Source organism: Anomaloglossus baeobatrachus, chromosome 5, assembly GCF_048569485.1.
Source record: "Anomaloglossus baeobatrachus isolate aAnoBae1 chromosome 5, aAnoBae1.hap1, whole genome shotgun sequence".
Lineage (NCBI taxonomy): Eukaryota > Metazoa > Chordata > Amphibia > Anura > Aromobatidae > Anomaloglossus > Anomaloglossus baeobatrachus.
This window is the reverse complement of record NC_134357.1, coordinates 578,337,700-578,354,921: the sequence shown is the minus strand read 5'-3', so window position 1 is coordinate 578,354,921 and position 17,222 is coordinate 578,337,700. Positions and strand designations below refer to the sequence as shown.

The 17,222-nt window shown below is 45.0% G+C and overlaps 1 protein-coding gene across 1 annotated transcript in view; it reads right to left on the bottom strand.

Moving 5' to 3' along the window:
- Window positions 1-4,417: 4,417 nt before the first annotated feature.
- Window positions 4,418-17,222, bottom strand: part of LOC142313112 (uncharacterized) — a 210,917-nt gene continuing 198,112 nt past the window's right edge. The window contains 1 exon segment of the mRNA XM_075352097.1: window positions 4,418-5,997. Coding sequence (XP_075208212.1) covers window positions 4,778-5,997 — 1,220 coding nt within the window. The 3' untranslated portion in view covers window positions 4,418-4,777.

Genomic DNA, 17,222 nt, shown 5'->3' with positions numbered 1-17,222 from the left:
CCTTTAGTAATACACCAAAAAAAAAAAAATTCTACTAACTTTTCCTCAGTTCCCTATGATTAGGCTGGGTGCCAATGATCACTGTTGGCAGCGTTTTAGATGCAGCATATTTCAGCTGCGTCCAAAACGCTGCAATATACAGTACAAACAAAAAGGATTCTTAAAGGGCCAGCATGCCCTAACCTGGAATAACATCTCAGCCAAGGGCTGAGAGGCACTAGATAGTTAAGGCATCCTCCCTCTATGGTAGATACCTGAGCAATATGGTATAATCTTTGAAACAAGAAGAGGGAGGAGGAATGTTGGGTATTTTTGGAGGGAGGGTTACAATACTCTTGTCCATATAGTGCAGTGAAGGCGAACCTATGGCACGCGTGCCACACTGGGTACGCAGAGCCCTTTGTGTTGGCACGCGCGCTGTTGCCACACTGAGCCACGTTGAACTGCCGATATGATCGCACCGGCAGATCAACGTGGTGTTTAACAGAGGAGACATCTCTCCTCCCTCTGACACTCCTCCTCTCCTGGGCCGCAGGCTTGTTGCCTAGGAGACGGAGGAGCGTCACTCAGTAGGCGGCGCCGGTGTCTTGTGGCCGCGCGGTGGAGCTGCTGCTAGAAGGTGAGTTTTTTTTTTTTATTTTTAAGCTGTGTGCGGCTGTGCCAAGGTGTGGGGACAGTGCCAGCACGGGGGAAACATGGGGAGCACGGGGTATATATGGAGAGCACGGGGCATGGAGAGCACGGGGTATATATGGAGAGCACGGGGCATATATGGAGAGCACTGGGCATATATGGAGAGCACGAGGCATGGAGAGCACGGGGCATGGAGAGCACGGGGCATGGAGAGCATGGAGGTATATATGGAGAGCACGGGGTATATATGGAGAGCACTGGGCATATATGGAGAGCACGGGGCATGGAGAGCACGGGGCATATAAACAGAGCACGGGGGAAACATGGGAGCACGGGGCATACAGACAGAGCACGGGGCATACAGACAGAGCACGGGGCATACAGACAGAGCACGGGGCATACAGACAGAGCACGGGGCAAACAGACAGAGCACGGGGCAAACAGACAGAGCACGGGGCAAACAGAGCACGGGGCAAACAGACAGAGCACGGGGCAAACAGACAGAGCACGGGGCAAACATGGAGAGCAAGGGGCAAACATGGAGAGCAAGGGGCAAACATGGAGAGCAAGGGGCAAACAGACAGAGCACGGGGCAAACAGACAGAGCACGGGGCAAACAGACAGAGCACGGGGCAAACAGACAGAGCACGGGGCAAACAGACAGAGCACGGGGCAAACAGACAGAGCACGGGGCAAACAGACAGAGCACGGGGCAAACAGACAGAGCACGAGGCAAACAGACAGAGCACGGGGCAAACAGAGCACGGGGCAAACAGACAGAGCACGGGGCAAACATGGAGAGCATGGAGCAAACATGGAGAGCACGGAGCAAACATGGAGAGCACGGGGCAAACATGGAGAGCACGGGGCAAACATGGAGAGCACGAGGCAAACATGGAGAGCACGGGGCAAACATGGAGAGCACGGGGCAAACATGGAGAGCACGGGGCAAACATGGAGAGCACGGGGCAAACATGGAGAGCATGGGGCAAACATGGAGAGCACGGGGCAAACATGGAGAGCACGGGGCAAACATGGAGAGCACGGGGCAAACATGGAGAGCACGGGGCAAACATGGAGAGCACGGGGCAAACATGGAGAGCACGGGGCAAACATGGAGAGCACGGGGCAAACAAAGGAGAGCACGGGGCAAACATGGAGAGCAAACATGGAGAGCACGGGGCAAACATGGAGAGCACGGGGCAAACATGGAGAGCACGGGGCAAACATGGAGAGCACGGGGCAAACATGGAGAGCACGGGGCAAACATGGAGAGCACGGGGCAAACATGGAGAGCACGGGGCAAACATGGAGAGCACGGGGCAAACATAGCACGGAGCAAACAGCACGGAGCAAACATGGCTGCAAGGATGGGGGAAACGTGCAAAGATGGGGGAAACATGTCTGCAAGGATGGGGGGGAAACAAGACTGCAAGGATGGGGGAAACATGCAAGGATGGGGTACATTTAGCAGGAAGGGGAACATGCCAGGAAGGGGTACATTTACCAGTATGGGGGATACATTTACCAGAATGGGGGGAAACATGAAAGGAGGGGGGGAAACATGAACATGCCAGGATGAGGAACATTTAGCAGGAAGCGTGATATTTACCAGTATAAGGGAACATGCCTGGATGAGGTACATTTACCAGGATGGGGTCATTTGACAGCATGGGGGAACATGCCAGGATGGGATACATTTACAATGATGGGATACATTTACAATGATGGGGTACATTTACAAAGAATGTCGGAAATATATATCAGGATGGGAGACATGTTTACCAGGAAGTGGCCAAGGAAGGGGGACAGAACTAGGGGAGCAACTCGTACGTCTATGGGATTTCAAGATGTTCAGACTTTGAAATGTAGATGTGGATTACAGAGTGACATCTGATTGCATTCTATGCTAAAATCTCTGTCTAATCTGCTGCAATTTTTTCCAGAAAGATCAATCCAACTGCTGTGTCTGGAAAGGGCAGGGGCTCAGCTTCAATGTGTGGTAATCACGAGCGTGATGCCCCCTGCTGGAGAGAAGAGAAGACGGCAAAGGTAAGGTTACAATCAATTATTTACATAATAGGATTGGTTGGTACTTCGGGAAAAAAAATGGATTTAGGGCTACAGTTTGGGCACTCGGCCTGTGAAAGGTTCGCCATGACTGATATAGTGAATATATAAATATATAACAATGTGAAATATTCAATGTACATGGAATATTACTTTGATTTTTATAAAACAGATATCTATTAGTAACTGTATATATACAGTTAGGTCCAGAAATATTTGGACAGTGACACAAGTTTTGTTATTTTAGCTGTTTACAAAAACATGTTCAGAAATACAATTATATATATATAATATGGGCTGAAAGTGCACACTCCCAGCTGCAATATGAGAGTTTTCACATCCAAATCGGAGAAAGGGTTTAGGAATCATAGCTCTGTAATGCATAGCCTCCTCTTTTTCAAGGGACCAAAAGTAATTGGACAAGGGACTCTAAGGGCTGCAATTAACTCTGAAGGCGTCTCCCTCGTTAACCTGTAATCAATGAAGTAGTTAAAAGGTCTGGGGTTGATTACAGGTGTGTGGTTTTGCATTTGGAAGCTGTTGCTGTGACCAGACAACATGCGGTCTAAGGAACTCTCAATTGAGGTGAAGCAGAACATCCTGAGGCTGAAAAAAAAAGAAAAAATCCAGCAGAGAGATAGCAGACATGCTTGGAGTAGCAAAATCAACAGTCGGGTACATTCTGAGAAAAAAGGAATTGACTGGTGAGCTTGGGAACTCAAAAAGGCCTGGGCGTCCACGGATGACAACAGTGGTGGATGATCGCCGCATACTTTCTGTGGTGAAGAAGAACCCGTTCACAACATCAACTGAAGTCCAGAACACTCTCAGTGAAGTAGGTGTATCTGTCTCTAAGTCAACAGTAAAGAGAAGACTCCATGAAAGTAAATACAAAGGGTTCAAATCTAGATGCAAACCATTCATCAATTCCAAAAATAGACAGGCCAGAGTTAAATCTGCTGAAAAACACCTCATGAAGCCAGCTCAGTTCTGGAAAAGTATTCTATGGACAGATGAGACAAAGATCAGAAAGATGGGAAGAAAAAAGTTTGGAGAAGAAAGGGAACGGCACATGATCCAAGGCACACCACATCCTCTGTAAAACATGGTGGAGGCAACGTGATGGCATGGGCATGCATGGCTTTCAATGGCACTGGGTCACTTGTGTTTATTGATGACATAACAGCAGACAAGAGTAGCCGGATGAATTCTGAAGTGTACCGGGATATACTTTCAGCCCAGATTCAGCCAAATGCCGCAAAGTTGATCGGACGGCGCTTCATAGTACAGATGGACAATGACCCCAAACATACAGCCAAAGCTACCCAGGAGTTCATGAGTGCAAACAAGTGGAACATTCTGCAATGGCCAAGTCAATCACCAGATCTTAACCCAATTGAGCATGCATTTCACTTGCTGAAATCTAGACTTAAGACGGAAAGACCCACAAACAAGCAAGACCTGAAGGCTGCGGCTGTAAAGGCCTGGAAAAGCATTAAGAAGGAAACCCAGCATTTGGTGATGTCCATGGGTTCCAGACTTAAGGCAGTGATTGCCTCCAAAGGATTCGCAACAAAATATTGAAATTAAAAATATTTTGTTTGGGTTTGGTTTATTTGTCCAATTACTTTTGACCTCCTAAAATGTGGAGTGTTTGTAAAGAAATGTGTACAATTCCTACAATTTCTATCAGATATTTTTGTTCAAACCTTCAAATTAAACGTTACAATCTGCACTTGAATTCTATTGTAGAGGTTTCATTTCAAATCCAATGTGGTGGCATGCAGAGCCCAACTCGCGAAAATTGTGTCACTGTCCAAATATTTCTGGACCTAACTGTAATAATACTAATGTAACTTCTAGCGTGCGTTTCTGTTTTACTTGCTTGTTTTTACACTATCTCTTGTGTTTTCTTGTTCAGTTTGTCAAATATATGGTTTCTTCATGTGAATTTTCTTAGTGGTCATCAAATTAAAATTTAAGTAACACATTTGTCATCTTCTAGGTATGATAATGGCTTCTACCCTTGTGAGTTTTGTGATGTTTAAAAAGATCACATGTGTGTGTAAAATATTTACCTCATTCTAAACATGTTCTCCCCTGTGTGAATTCTTTGGTGTTTAGAAAGATTAGATTTTTTGTTAAAACATTTCCCACATTCTGAACATGAATATGGCTTCTCCCCCGTGTGAATTATCTCGTGTTTAACAACACATGTTTTAGATGCAAAACATTTCCCACATTCTAAACATGAGAATGGCTTCTCCCCTGTGTGAGTTCTCTGGTGTATAACAAGATATGATTTCTGTGCAAAACATTTCCCACATTCTGAACATGAAAAAGGTTTCTCCCCTGTGTGAGTTCTCTGGTGCATAACAACATTAATTTTTGTTCTAAAACATTTCCCACATTTTGAACATGAATATGGCTTCTCCCCCGTGTGAGTTCTCTGGTGTGTAACAAGATCAGGTTTTTTGTTAAAACACTTCCCACATTCTGAACATGAATAAGGCTTCTCCCCCGTGTGAGTTCTTTGATGTGTAACAAAATTTGCTTTGTGTGCAAAACATTTCCCACATTCTGAACAGGAGAATGGCTTCTCTCCCGTGTGAGTTCTTTGATGTGTAACAAAAAGTGATTTGTGTGCAAAACATTTCCCACATTCTGAACATGAATATGGCTTCTCCCCAGTGTGAGTTCTCTGGTGTGTAACAAGAACTGATTTATTGCTAAAACAATTCCCACATTCTGAACATGAATATGGTTTCTCCCCCGTGTGAGTTCTCTGGTGTCTAACAAGATCAGGTTTTTTGTTAAAACATTTCCCACATTCTGAACATGAATAAGGCTTCTTCCCCGTGTGAGTTCTTTGATGTGTAACAAAAAGTGATTTGTGTGCAAGACTTTTCCCACATTCTGAACATGAATATGGTTTCTCCCCCGTGTGAGTTCTCTGGTGTCTAACAAGATCAGGTTTTTTGTTAAAACATTTCCCACATTCTGAACATGAATATGGCTTCTCCCCAGTGTGAGTTCTCTGGTGTGTAAGAAGATATGATTTATCGTTAAAATATTTCCCACATTCTGAACATGAGAATGGCTTCTCCCCTGTGTGAGTTCTCTGGTGTGTAGCAAGATTTGTTTTAAATGCAAAAAATTTCCCACATTTTGAACATGAGAATGGCTTCTCCCCTGTGTGAATTCTCTGGTGTATAACAAGATATGTTTTAAATGCAAAACATTTCCCACATTCTGAACATGAGAATGGCTTCTCACCTGTGTGAATTCTCTGGTGTATAACAAGAGTTGATTTTTGGGTAAAATGTTTCCCACATTCTAAACATGAATATGGCTTGTCTCCAGTGTGAATTTTCATATGTGTAACAAAATTTGATTTATGTGCAAAACATTTACTACATTCTGAACATGAATATGGCTTCTCCCCCGTGTGAATTCTCTGGTGTATAACAAGTTCTGATTTTTTGTTAAAACATTTCCCACATTCTGAACATGAATATGCCTTCTCCCCTAAGTGATTTCTCTGGTAACTAACAGAGGCTGAAGAAAATTGTTTCTCCCCTGTGTGCATTTTTTTATGGATTTTTCGATATTCTGAAGTTGAAAAAGGCTTCTTTGATATATGAGCACTTTGATTTTTAATGCCTCTTTTGTTTCTCTTAATAGTATGTGATGAATCAAAAGGTAAGACTTGTTTAAAAGAATCAGATGATAGATCTTTGCTGTGAAGGGATGATGGTATATCTTGAATAGTGGAATTTGCTTCAGTAATATCTTGTGGCATATTAAGGTTATCTGATTTAAAAACTGAAGATGTCAGTTGTGCCTCTGCTCTCCTGGTATAGTCATCTGCCAAGAATAAAAATAATTTTTAATATTATATACAAATTTAAGGATATAATTTATAAAATAGCTTGTAACACCGTAACCAGCCATCCCTTACTGTCCTGCCCCCTTTCCTAGGTAGAGACACGGGCACACTTATTATCCCAGCTGCTTATAATGGTTTCCACGTCCCCGTCGCCATCTCCCAGGGCCTGCGCACACCAAGCAGGTCTCCTGTGAGTTCGCACAAATGTATTCTTAAAGGGCCAGCGTGCCCTAACCTGGAACAGCATCTCAGCCTAGGGCTGAGAGGCACCAGATAGTTAGGCATCCTCCCTCTATGTCAAACTTACATTAGACCTGCATCTTCATACAAGTATATCAAAGAAGCAAGATAAATCCAAAAATTAATTACATCTTTAGTAACATGATACAAAAAAACATCATAAATTTATCACATAATCAGAGATGGGTATCAAAACACACACAGTTAAAAATTAACCCCTTAAACACAGAAAAAATCCTGGACCAGTGTGGTTATTAGCTATTGCATAAGGGTGGTCAGAAGAGAGAATAATACAATCAATGAAGTGTGCCTCTGACTATATCAGGGTGCTGCAGGGAACTACATCTTCTCTTTTCTGGTGCAGGGCCCACCTCCCATGGTTCCAGGTACCTGAAAACCAGTGTCAAATCCACACCAGTGTCAAATCCACTAGCACCACAAATCGCAATCACATCTCACATCATGACCTGTCAAACACACCAGTGGGTTGGTCTAGCTGGAAAAGGGCCACTCACGTAGGGGGTCAGGCAGACTGGTGGTGGAAGGGGACAGAGTGTGTGCTCCAGGGGAGAAAGAAGAGAGGGAGTTCAGTGAGAGCCCTCAAAGAGTGAGGAGCTGGGGAGTAGTAGCTCTCGGGGAACAAGACCAAGGTTGAGCCGCAGACAGTGGTCCGGGACAACAGGAGTTGGGGACCGGTAGCAGTGACATTGGAAAAAGGGTGCGACGGACATAGTCGTGAAGGACTGTCGGCATCAGAGAGTACAATAAACGGAACGGTACCGAGCACGACGGGGTACAGGACCCTAAGTCAGGAACCGATTCAACGACATGATAATTAACCTGGAGGGAGAGTGTCTTTATGAACTTCTCTAAGAGCTCAGAGATTGAAGGCATAAGCACAACTAGAGGGATAGGGCTTTCCAGACAAAGCAATTTACTGAAATCCTACGTGCCAGCCATCAAGAGCACAGATCCAGTACAAGTTCTTATATAATAGACATTTGTAGAATTCAGAGAAAATATCTTTAAGGATCTTGAAGGTAAAAATATCAGATCTTTATGTGTTAATTACTTTCCTTTTTTTTTTCTAATTACATTTTGGTAATAATGTGGGTGGGCTGCCCGGCCTCCATGTACCCACTGTGGGGTAATCCTAACCTCCCTCATATGTTACAGTTACCCTGTGCCCAACTTTGGATATAAAAGCCCTTATCAGCACATTCATCAAAAGGGAAAGAAGGAAGATCCATCAATAAGATGCAGAGATTCTAGGGAGATGGATTCATTGCTCTCAGTGGAGAAACAATAAGAATCTTGTAGTTATGATACTTCTTAATGGCAAACAAAAATATAATAAATGATGTTACAGAGCAAGCTTACCAGACTACAGAGGTCTCTTCATCAACTACAAGATTATTATTTTGTTTCTCCCACTCAGAGCAATCAATCTTTATTCACCTGGTGAACACGGCACCAAACTAAAATCTAGGACGTCACCAGCATCAGTACCCTCCGCTTTCTCTTAGGCGTCCACCATACAGATTAGATTTTTCTTTGCAGATTAGAGATCTGAGCAGTTAAGAGTCAACGTCTTCTAATTTCAGGGGATAGGATGGATCCTACCTGTAAGATCTGGCTGATACAGATCTCAATCCAACAGAAGGGCGTCCAGTGCCCAAAATAATGGGGATAGTTTTGGGTGGAGGAGCATGTGGTGGTCTAGCAGCAGAATGGTGACCATTTGATATGGCCGGACTACAACCCTGACAAAGCAGCCACAATCGGAGACGGAGAAGAATCTGTGACTTTTCTGCATTTAGTGGTCACTACTCACCTGGGCGGTTATCTGTAGGAATCTTTTTACTCCGCTCATCACCCCTCACATATGTCTCTGTAGTATTAATATGGGGCAGATCTTCCCCCTGAAAAAAATATTGTAAAAGTCACAGACAGATGGAGAAGTCCCATCTATGATCAGCTCTAATCCTGCCATCTCCACCGCTCTCATTACACAAGTATGACACATATAATACTGGAGGATAAAAAGACTGAGCACAAGACCTTCACAGCCGTCTACACATCATAGGGAGATTTCATGGCACCTTCTCTCCATCTACCTGATGATCCTGAGGAACATCGGGATCTTTTTGTTTGCAGTCCTGTGGGAGAAGAGGACGGGGACATCTCTCTGGTGTTGTCCTCTTACTGGATAGAACTGGAGGAGACACATACAGGGACTGAATTCATTCCTTACATACAGATAATTATAGGCCGTGTGTATTTAGTCCTGTCTTTTACCAGGTGATGTGAGGGGCCGGGGAACCTTCATCATAACGTCCTTGTACAGATCTTTGTGTCCTTCTAAATACTCCCACTCCTCCATGGAGAAATAGACGGTGACGTCCTGACACCTTATAGGCACCTGACACATACAATGATACCGTCACCCCCCGATCCCTTCATAGTGTTACTGTATAATGTCCCAGCATTCCCAGCAGTGTCACCTCTCCAGTCAGCAGCTCAATCATCTTGTAGGTGAGTTCTAGGATCTTCTGGTCATTGATGTCCTCATGTATCGGGGGATGAGGTGGAGGCCCCGTGATTGGGCTCAGGGGTCTTCCCCATCCCTCAGACACAGGGGCCTGACAGCGCTCACTAGAGGTCTTCTTCACTACTGTGTAATCCTGGTTATGGAGAGACACAGTAATAAATCTCACTCCAGACATTTCCAGAGTCCTCACCTCTCCAGTTCTGTCCATCTGTTATTCCCATAGATAAGAATGATGTAATGTGACGTCATCAGAATCTCTCACCTCTCCAGTAAGCCGGAAGAGGATCTCTAGTGTGAGGTGTAATATCCTCTCCGCCATCTTGTCCCTGTCCATATCCATCCTTGATAGGTCAATCAGGATAATTCTCTTATATAGAAGATCTCCACTGAGAGGATCCGATATTGTAGGGACCTGAATGGGGAGAAGATGACGATGTGACATCATAAAGAATCCTGTATAGTAATATAATTACTGGAGACTTTATATCCGATCACTGGCTGCAGAAATAACGCTAACATGTATGGCATAAAGAAGAAGACAATTCCTGGTTTTGGGGCTGCACTAACCGAAATGAAGAACCTCGATCCAATAATATTAACCCCTTCACCCCTGGCCACTAAAACACCCTAATGACCGGGCCATTTTTTGCAATTCTGACCAGTGTCACTTTGACAGGTTATAACGCTGGAATGCTTCAACGGATCCTGGCGATTCTGAGATTGTTTTTTCGTGACATATTTTACTTCATGTCAGTGGTAAATTTAGGCCGATATTTTTTGCGTTTGTGAAAAATTATGAAATTTTGCAAAAATTTTGAAAATTTCGCAATTTTCAAACTTTGAAAATTTATGCCCATAAATCTGAGATGTGTCACACATAATAGTTGTAGCGCCTGGTCCCGCCAGATCCCGAGGGGGGCGCTCTCCCTCACATCAGCCCAGCCCCAGCATGGCCCCCACGTGCACTCCCGGTCCCAGCCCCCGGCAGCGACGTGCTTCCTCTTACCAGTCCCATGGCTCTGCAGGCTCTGCTCACTCCCGAGTCAGGCGTCCTGTTCCTGGAGCTGCTGCAGTCTCTTCCTGTCTCCCGTCCACACACAATTCTGCAGTGAGCAACTCTAGGCTGCGCACGAGGCCACGCCCCCTTCCTTAAAGCAGTAGTGCCTCATTATCTGGAAGTGACTTCAGAGGCCACCTGTTACTACCTAAAGACTATTTAGGTTCACCTCCCCTGGCAGCAGGCGCCCGAGCAACGCTCCTACTAGAGCTCTGCTAGTGTTCAGGCCCCTTTGTACTACTGTTATCTGTGTGTCACCTGCCCGTTACTAATACTCTATCTCACCGTAGTGCCATCTGTACATACCCGCAGTGGAAAACACCGGCCATACTCGCAGTGAACGTCTCCGAGGCACCTGCTGTGATCATCTCCGGTGCCACACCCGTGTCCTGCCTGCTGCGGACGTCATACCCGAGCTACGCCTGACCGTACAGAGACTCCTACCACCAGTTCCTGGCTGCCGTGCTTCTAGGCCTTCTGGGGAGGCACCGCACAGTCCCTGTATAAAGGTTCGCTGCTGGTCACCTTCTCAGGGGAGTCCGGGGCACGGTCTAGTGAGTCCACCTCCGGACGCTCGCCGCTCCTCGGTGAGCGTAACAATAGTTACTAAATAACTTTTCCCACTTGTCTACTTTACATCAGCACAATTTTCGAAACAAAATTTTTTTTCGTTAGGAAGTTAGAAGGGGTCAAAGTTCATCAGCAATTTCTCATTTTTCCAACAAAATTTACAAAATAATTTATTTTAGGGACCACATCACGTTTGAAGTGACTTTGAGAGGCCTAGGTGACAGAAAATACCCAAAAGTGACCCCATTCTAAAAACTGCACCCCTCACATTACTCAAAACCACATCCAAGAAGTTTATTAACCCTTTAGGTGCTTCACAGGAATCAAAGCAATGTGGAAGGAAAAAATGAAAATTTTACTTAACACAAAAATGTTACCTTAGCCATAAAATTTTCATTTTCACAAGGAAGAAAAGAGATAGTGCACCCTACAATTTATTGTGCATTTTCTCCTGAGTACGCTGATACCCCATATGTGGTAAAAATCAATTATTTGGGCGCACGGCAGAGGTCGAAAAGGGAAGGAGCGCCATTTGAATTTTTGAACACAAAATTAGCTGGACTCGTTAGCGGACGCCATGTCGGGTTTGAAGACCCCCTGAGGTACCTAAACAATGGAGCTCCCCCACAAGTGACCTCATTTTGGAAACTAGATACCTCAAATAATTTTTCTAGATGTTTGGTGAGCACTTTGAACCCCTGGGGGCTTCACAGAAGTTTATAACGTTGAGCCGTGTAAAGAAAAACATTTTTTTTTTACCACAAAACTGTTGCTTCAACTAGTAGCTTTTTTTTCACAAGGGTATCAGGAAAAAATGCACCATGAAATTTATAGTGCATTTTTTCCTGAGTACGACGATACCTCATATGTGGTGGAAAGTAATTGTTTGGGCACATGGCGTGGCTCAGAAGAGAAGGAGCACCATTTGACAGTAAAATTGGTTGGAATCATTAGCTGGTGTAATGTTGGATTTGGAGACCCCCTGAGGTGCCTAAACAATGGAGTGACCCCATTTTGGAAACTAGACCCCTCAAGGAGTTTATCTAGATGTTTAGCAAGCCCCAAGGGGCTCCACAGAAGTTCATAATGTTGAGCTATGAATACACTTTTTTTTCACCACAAAACTGTTAGCTGAACCATGTAGCTTTTTTTTTTTCACAAGGGTATCAGGAAAAAATGCACCATAAAACATATTGTGCAATTTCTCCTGAGTATGCAGATACCTCACATGTGGTGGAAAGTAATTGTTTGGGCGCATGGCGGGGCTCAGAAGAGAAGGAGCACCATTTGACAGCAAAATTGGTTGGAATCATTAGCGGACACCATGTCACGTTTGGCGACCCCCTATGGTGCCTAAACAGTGGAGCTCCCCCACAAATAACCCCATTGTGGAACTAGACCCCTCAAGGAATTTATCTAGATGTTTGGTGAGCCCCTTCTACCCCTAGGGGCTCCACAGAAGTTGATAACATTGAACCGTGAAAATTTATTTTTTTTTTACCACAAAATGTTTGCATCAATCAGGTAGCTTTTTTTTTACAACGGTACCAGGAAAAACTGCACCATAAAACGTATTGTGCAAGTTTTCCTGAGTACGCAGATACCTCATATGTGGTGTAAATCAATTGTTTGGGCGCATGGCGGGGCTCAGAAGAGAAGGACCGCCATTTGACTTTTCAAAACGCACAGACGGCGAGCAATGATCGGCCGCTGCAGGACGCACGGTCGGATGAGATACAAAAAGCGTCGGGGATACGGAAAAAAAAGTCACGCCAAAAATTGAGCAGGGATGCCGATCCGTTATGTGCATCCCTGATCAGCGCTCGGCGGGATGCACGGACGGATGGGATACAAAAAGTGTTGGGGATACGAGAAAAAAAATAGTCCCGCCGAAAACTGACCACGGATGCAGATACGTTACCTGAATCCCTGATCAGCGCTCGGCGGGATGCACGGACGGATGAGGTGTAAAAATAGACAAGGGATACAGAAAGAAAAAAAAAAAAAGTTATACTCACAGTACCCAGAGGATTAGCAGGAGGATCACTGACCAGAAGAACTGCAGGAGGAACAGAAGGCAAGCGAGATGGACAGCTTTACAGGAGCAGCAGGCAGGATGTTGGACAGCTCAGCAGAAGAACCAGGAAGGACCCAGCGATGGAGGCAGATGTGATCGGGTCAGTGAAGACCTCGGACGGCCCAATGAAGACAGGTACGAGGACGTCGGGGGGGAGAGGGGGAGGCGGGGGGAGAGGCGGAGAGCAGAGGGGGAGGCGGGGAGCAGAGGGGGAGGCGGAGAGCAGAGGGGGAGGCGGAGAGCAGAGCGGGAGGCGGAGAGCAGAGCGGGAGGCGGAGAGCAGAGCGGGAGGCGGAGAGCAGAGCGGGAGGCGGAGAGCAGAGGGGGAGGCGGAGAGCAGAGGGGGAGGCGGAGACCGGAGAAGGAGCTGCAGAACCAGAATAGAGATCACGGAAGAGGCAGGCAGATCGGGATGTCGGGGGGCAGATCGGGGTGTGGGGGGCACGGGCAGGGGCCATCGCGGGAGCGCGCAGGGGAGCGCAATACTCATGTGGAGCAGGAGCGGTGACATCATCAGCGGCGGCAGCGTGGTACCACAAGTACCAGCCAGTGCACGCTGCAGACATGCTGGGGGAGGGTCCCCAGACCAGCATAGGCCTGGGGAGGGCGGCCACCTGCAGATCAGACCGCCCCACTGCACACTGATTGGAGCGATTGCGCGTCATAGCACGATCGCTCCAATCAGTGCTGCAGGGGCTGGGGGGGCGACATGTTTGAGGTCCACCTATGATCTGCTGCAGCTGCTGCGGCATCTCATAGCCGGATATCACGGTATCGCACTAATTCAGGCATTATTTTTGCCGAAATTAGTGTGAACGATGTGGTTGGCGGTTCAGATTTGAACAGCCAATCACATCGATCGTCGATGGGGGGTGGCGATGCCACCCCCCCCGGGTTCAAGCAAAGGTCCCCTGCTGTAAGAAACAGCAGGGGACATCATTTGAAAGCCGTTGCTATGACCACAGCAATCAAATGAACTTTAGGCAGTAAAGTTACGACCCTGGTCGTTAAGTCACGTTAAAATAGGACGTAACTTTACTGCCCGCGGTCGTGAAGGGATTAAGAAGCGGCTTTTACTTGACATGTATGGCACGTAACTTTTATAATATTCATCTGTTTGCTTGTTTTTTTTTGTTTTTTTTTTAATGTTTGCAGGTTTTTAGATTTCTAGATTTTTTTGGCTGATTTTTAAACTGCAATTTTTTTTAAATATTTGCAAAATTACTGCATAATAATGACACTGAAGAAGACGTGGGTGTGCGGGAGGACGAGAAAACCAACCAGTGCCAGGAAGCTGCTGCCGAGGCAGATAAAATAATAGGATGCAGTGAACGAGGCACAGATGCTCCGGACAAGAACAGTTTTGCCTCTATACAAGGCACTAGTGCGGCCACACTTACAATATTCTCCACAATTTCGGGCTCCAGTGAATGACGAGGACATAACTGAGCTAGAGCGGGTGCAGAGAAAAGCGACCATTACAGGAATGGAAGTTCTGCAATAGGAGGACAGGTTAGCAAGCTTGGGGTTATTCATTTTGGAAGCACAAAGACTATGGGGCAATTTTATTACAATGTACAAGTATACCAGGGGCATTACTGAGATATTTCTAATTAGCTTTTTACAAATGAGGCCTGCAATGATGACAAGGAGGTTCAATCATAATCACAGATGGTGATTCTCTACTGTAAGAGCAGTGAGAATATGGAACTCTCTGACACATGATGTGATAAATGTTGATGAGTCACCTGTATCATTTATTCTCAGTATAACTACTTCGGTTTTGTGAAGGCTTCAGAGTTTTGTATGAGAATATTAGGGATCAAACAGCATCTTGAAAACTAAAGAACCCACCAGACAGGGATAAAGTTGTGGAGAAGAGTAAAGCAGGGTTTGGTTATAAAAAAAAAAAATAGCCAAAGCTCTGAACATCTCACTAAGCACTATTCAATCTATCATCCAAAAATTGCAGGAGTATATTGTGGAGACATGAGGGTCAGTGGGTATGGTCGTCCGCTGGCCTAGTCTTCAGAAAGACCGCTCAGACCAGGGCTCTTCCCACTGAATGCCCGCACTCCTTCCTTGTGGGCAGAACATTACTCAGACAACACAGGGTGAGGGAACCACAGCTTGGTAAGACATTATTGGTTCACCAACAGACAAACACATATCGTACATTTCCAGCAAGGTCACAAGATGGTACAATCGACAGTCTCACCCATCAATTGGCTCTCAAGGGTTTAGAATATTTGTGACTTTGGGGCTTCGGGGCCAACTATTCCAATCAGCGGCACCTCGCTTTTGATGAGCAACCACTGAGAGGAGATAGCGGCAAGCTTAAAAAGATGACCGAGCACAGCAAGATATGTAGCCAGACGACTGAACTGTCCTCACCTGGGTTCTCCAGGCACAATTTTGGGCTCAGCATTGAGCAGTGAAGCAGATCTGTGATCTTCCAGCTAAAAATGTGGATTTTAGGCTGAAGTCCTGCAAAATGAATGTGGAAACAGGAGCAAAGCTCTTTTTATATCACTCGGGTCTCATTTCAGAGTATTGTATCTTACAGGATTGGTGGGAGATGGCTGTTCTCTCATTGGTTCAGTTCAATTCGACTGCATAATATTCCTCTGACATAGTCAAAAATGCTGAGGCAATCCATATTTAACAGGCAATAGGGCTCCGGTCAGTCTGACATGAAACCATGGCTAACATTTCTTGATTTGGCAATCAAAGAAACAAAAGGTCTGGCCTAATAAAGAACAGTTCACCCCTCACACAAATCTCCAGATGCTTAGTTGTCACATATAGCACAAATGCAGATTGACAAAGACATGGCCGTCCACCTAAACTGAGATCCCAAGCAAGGAGAGCACTAAGCAGCCAAGAGGCCTATGGTCAGTGTAAAGGCAGGCGCGATCCAGAGCTCAGGGGGAGACTCTGTCCACAGGACAACTATAAGTCATAAACTTCACAAATTTGGTCTTTATAGAATAATGGATATTTTTAAAAGCAAAAGAATAAGAATTGAAAATTGCTTCACAGACGCCTTCATCCAATTTACCTGAGATACAGCTATTTTATAAAGTAGTAGGGACAAAAATGTCACCTCTAGATGTGCAAAGCTGGTAGACACATTCCCCCACAGCTAGACATAAAGGTAGCCACATCCCCCAAGAGACTGGCAGCAGTAATTCCAGTGAAAGGAGGTCCTGCAAACACTCAAGGGGGGTGAATACTAATGCACATCCCAATTTTCAGAGTTAAATTTCTTAACATATTTAGAAATTTATGTATAATTTCCTTTATACGTCACAAATGTTGGCTACTTTGTGTTGTTATCACATAAAACCCCAATAAAATCCATTTTTTGTGGCGGTAATGTGAAAAAATGTGGAAAAGTTCGCCGGGTGTGAATAGTTTTTCTTGCACCATTTTGAAGAATTTGGAACAAAAAAAATGAATAAAGAGAAGACAAAAAAAGTGACTTAGAAAAACCCAACAGAATTGATGAGTTGGATGTAAGTATTGTGGTGCGGAGCCCGTTATACCGGCAGACGGGATGTGACCGGAGGCAGAAATATTCACGGAAGGGAAAGATTTTACACTTTCTAGATAAATCCTCTCTTCCCGGGATGTAACGGCCTCTAATGCCGGGATCACACGGCCGGATAAAGAATCATCACAGCTTCATCCAGAAAACTAGGACAAGTCTTTTCTTATTTGTCATCCGTATACAATCCGGTATTTACAGCCGCTATTAATAATTTACAAGACCATATACAGCTTCCTCCATTACAGAACTGCAATGTACCCGTAACACAATGTCTGCTGTATGGTGGAGCTGGTGGGGATCTGATGGTTTGTGCAGAGACAGACCTGAATAGACGAGTCTCATCCGATGTATGGAAGGCACTAGAGGCATACCTCCCAACTTTTAAAGAAGGACACATTTTTAGGCCACGCCCATGGCCACGCCTCTTACCACACCCAATCAGCAATGACAATTATTGTTTTAGAAACAATAATTAAAAAAAATACATAGATTTATTTCTAAGTAGTAAATTAAAATATAAATGCAAACTTGGCAGTGTTACTTTTAAACTAGAATATTATAAACCACACAATTCTGTTTTAA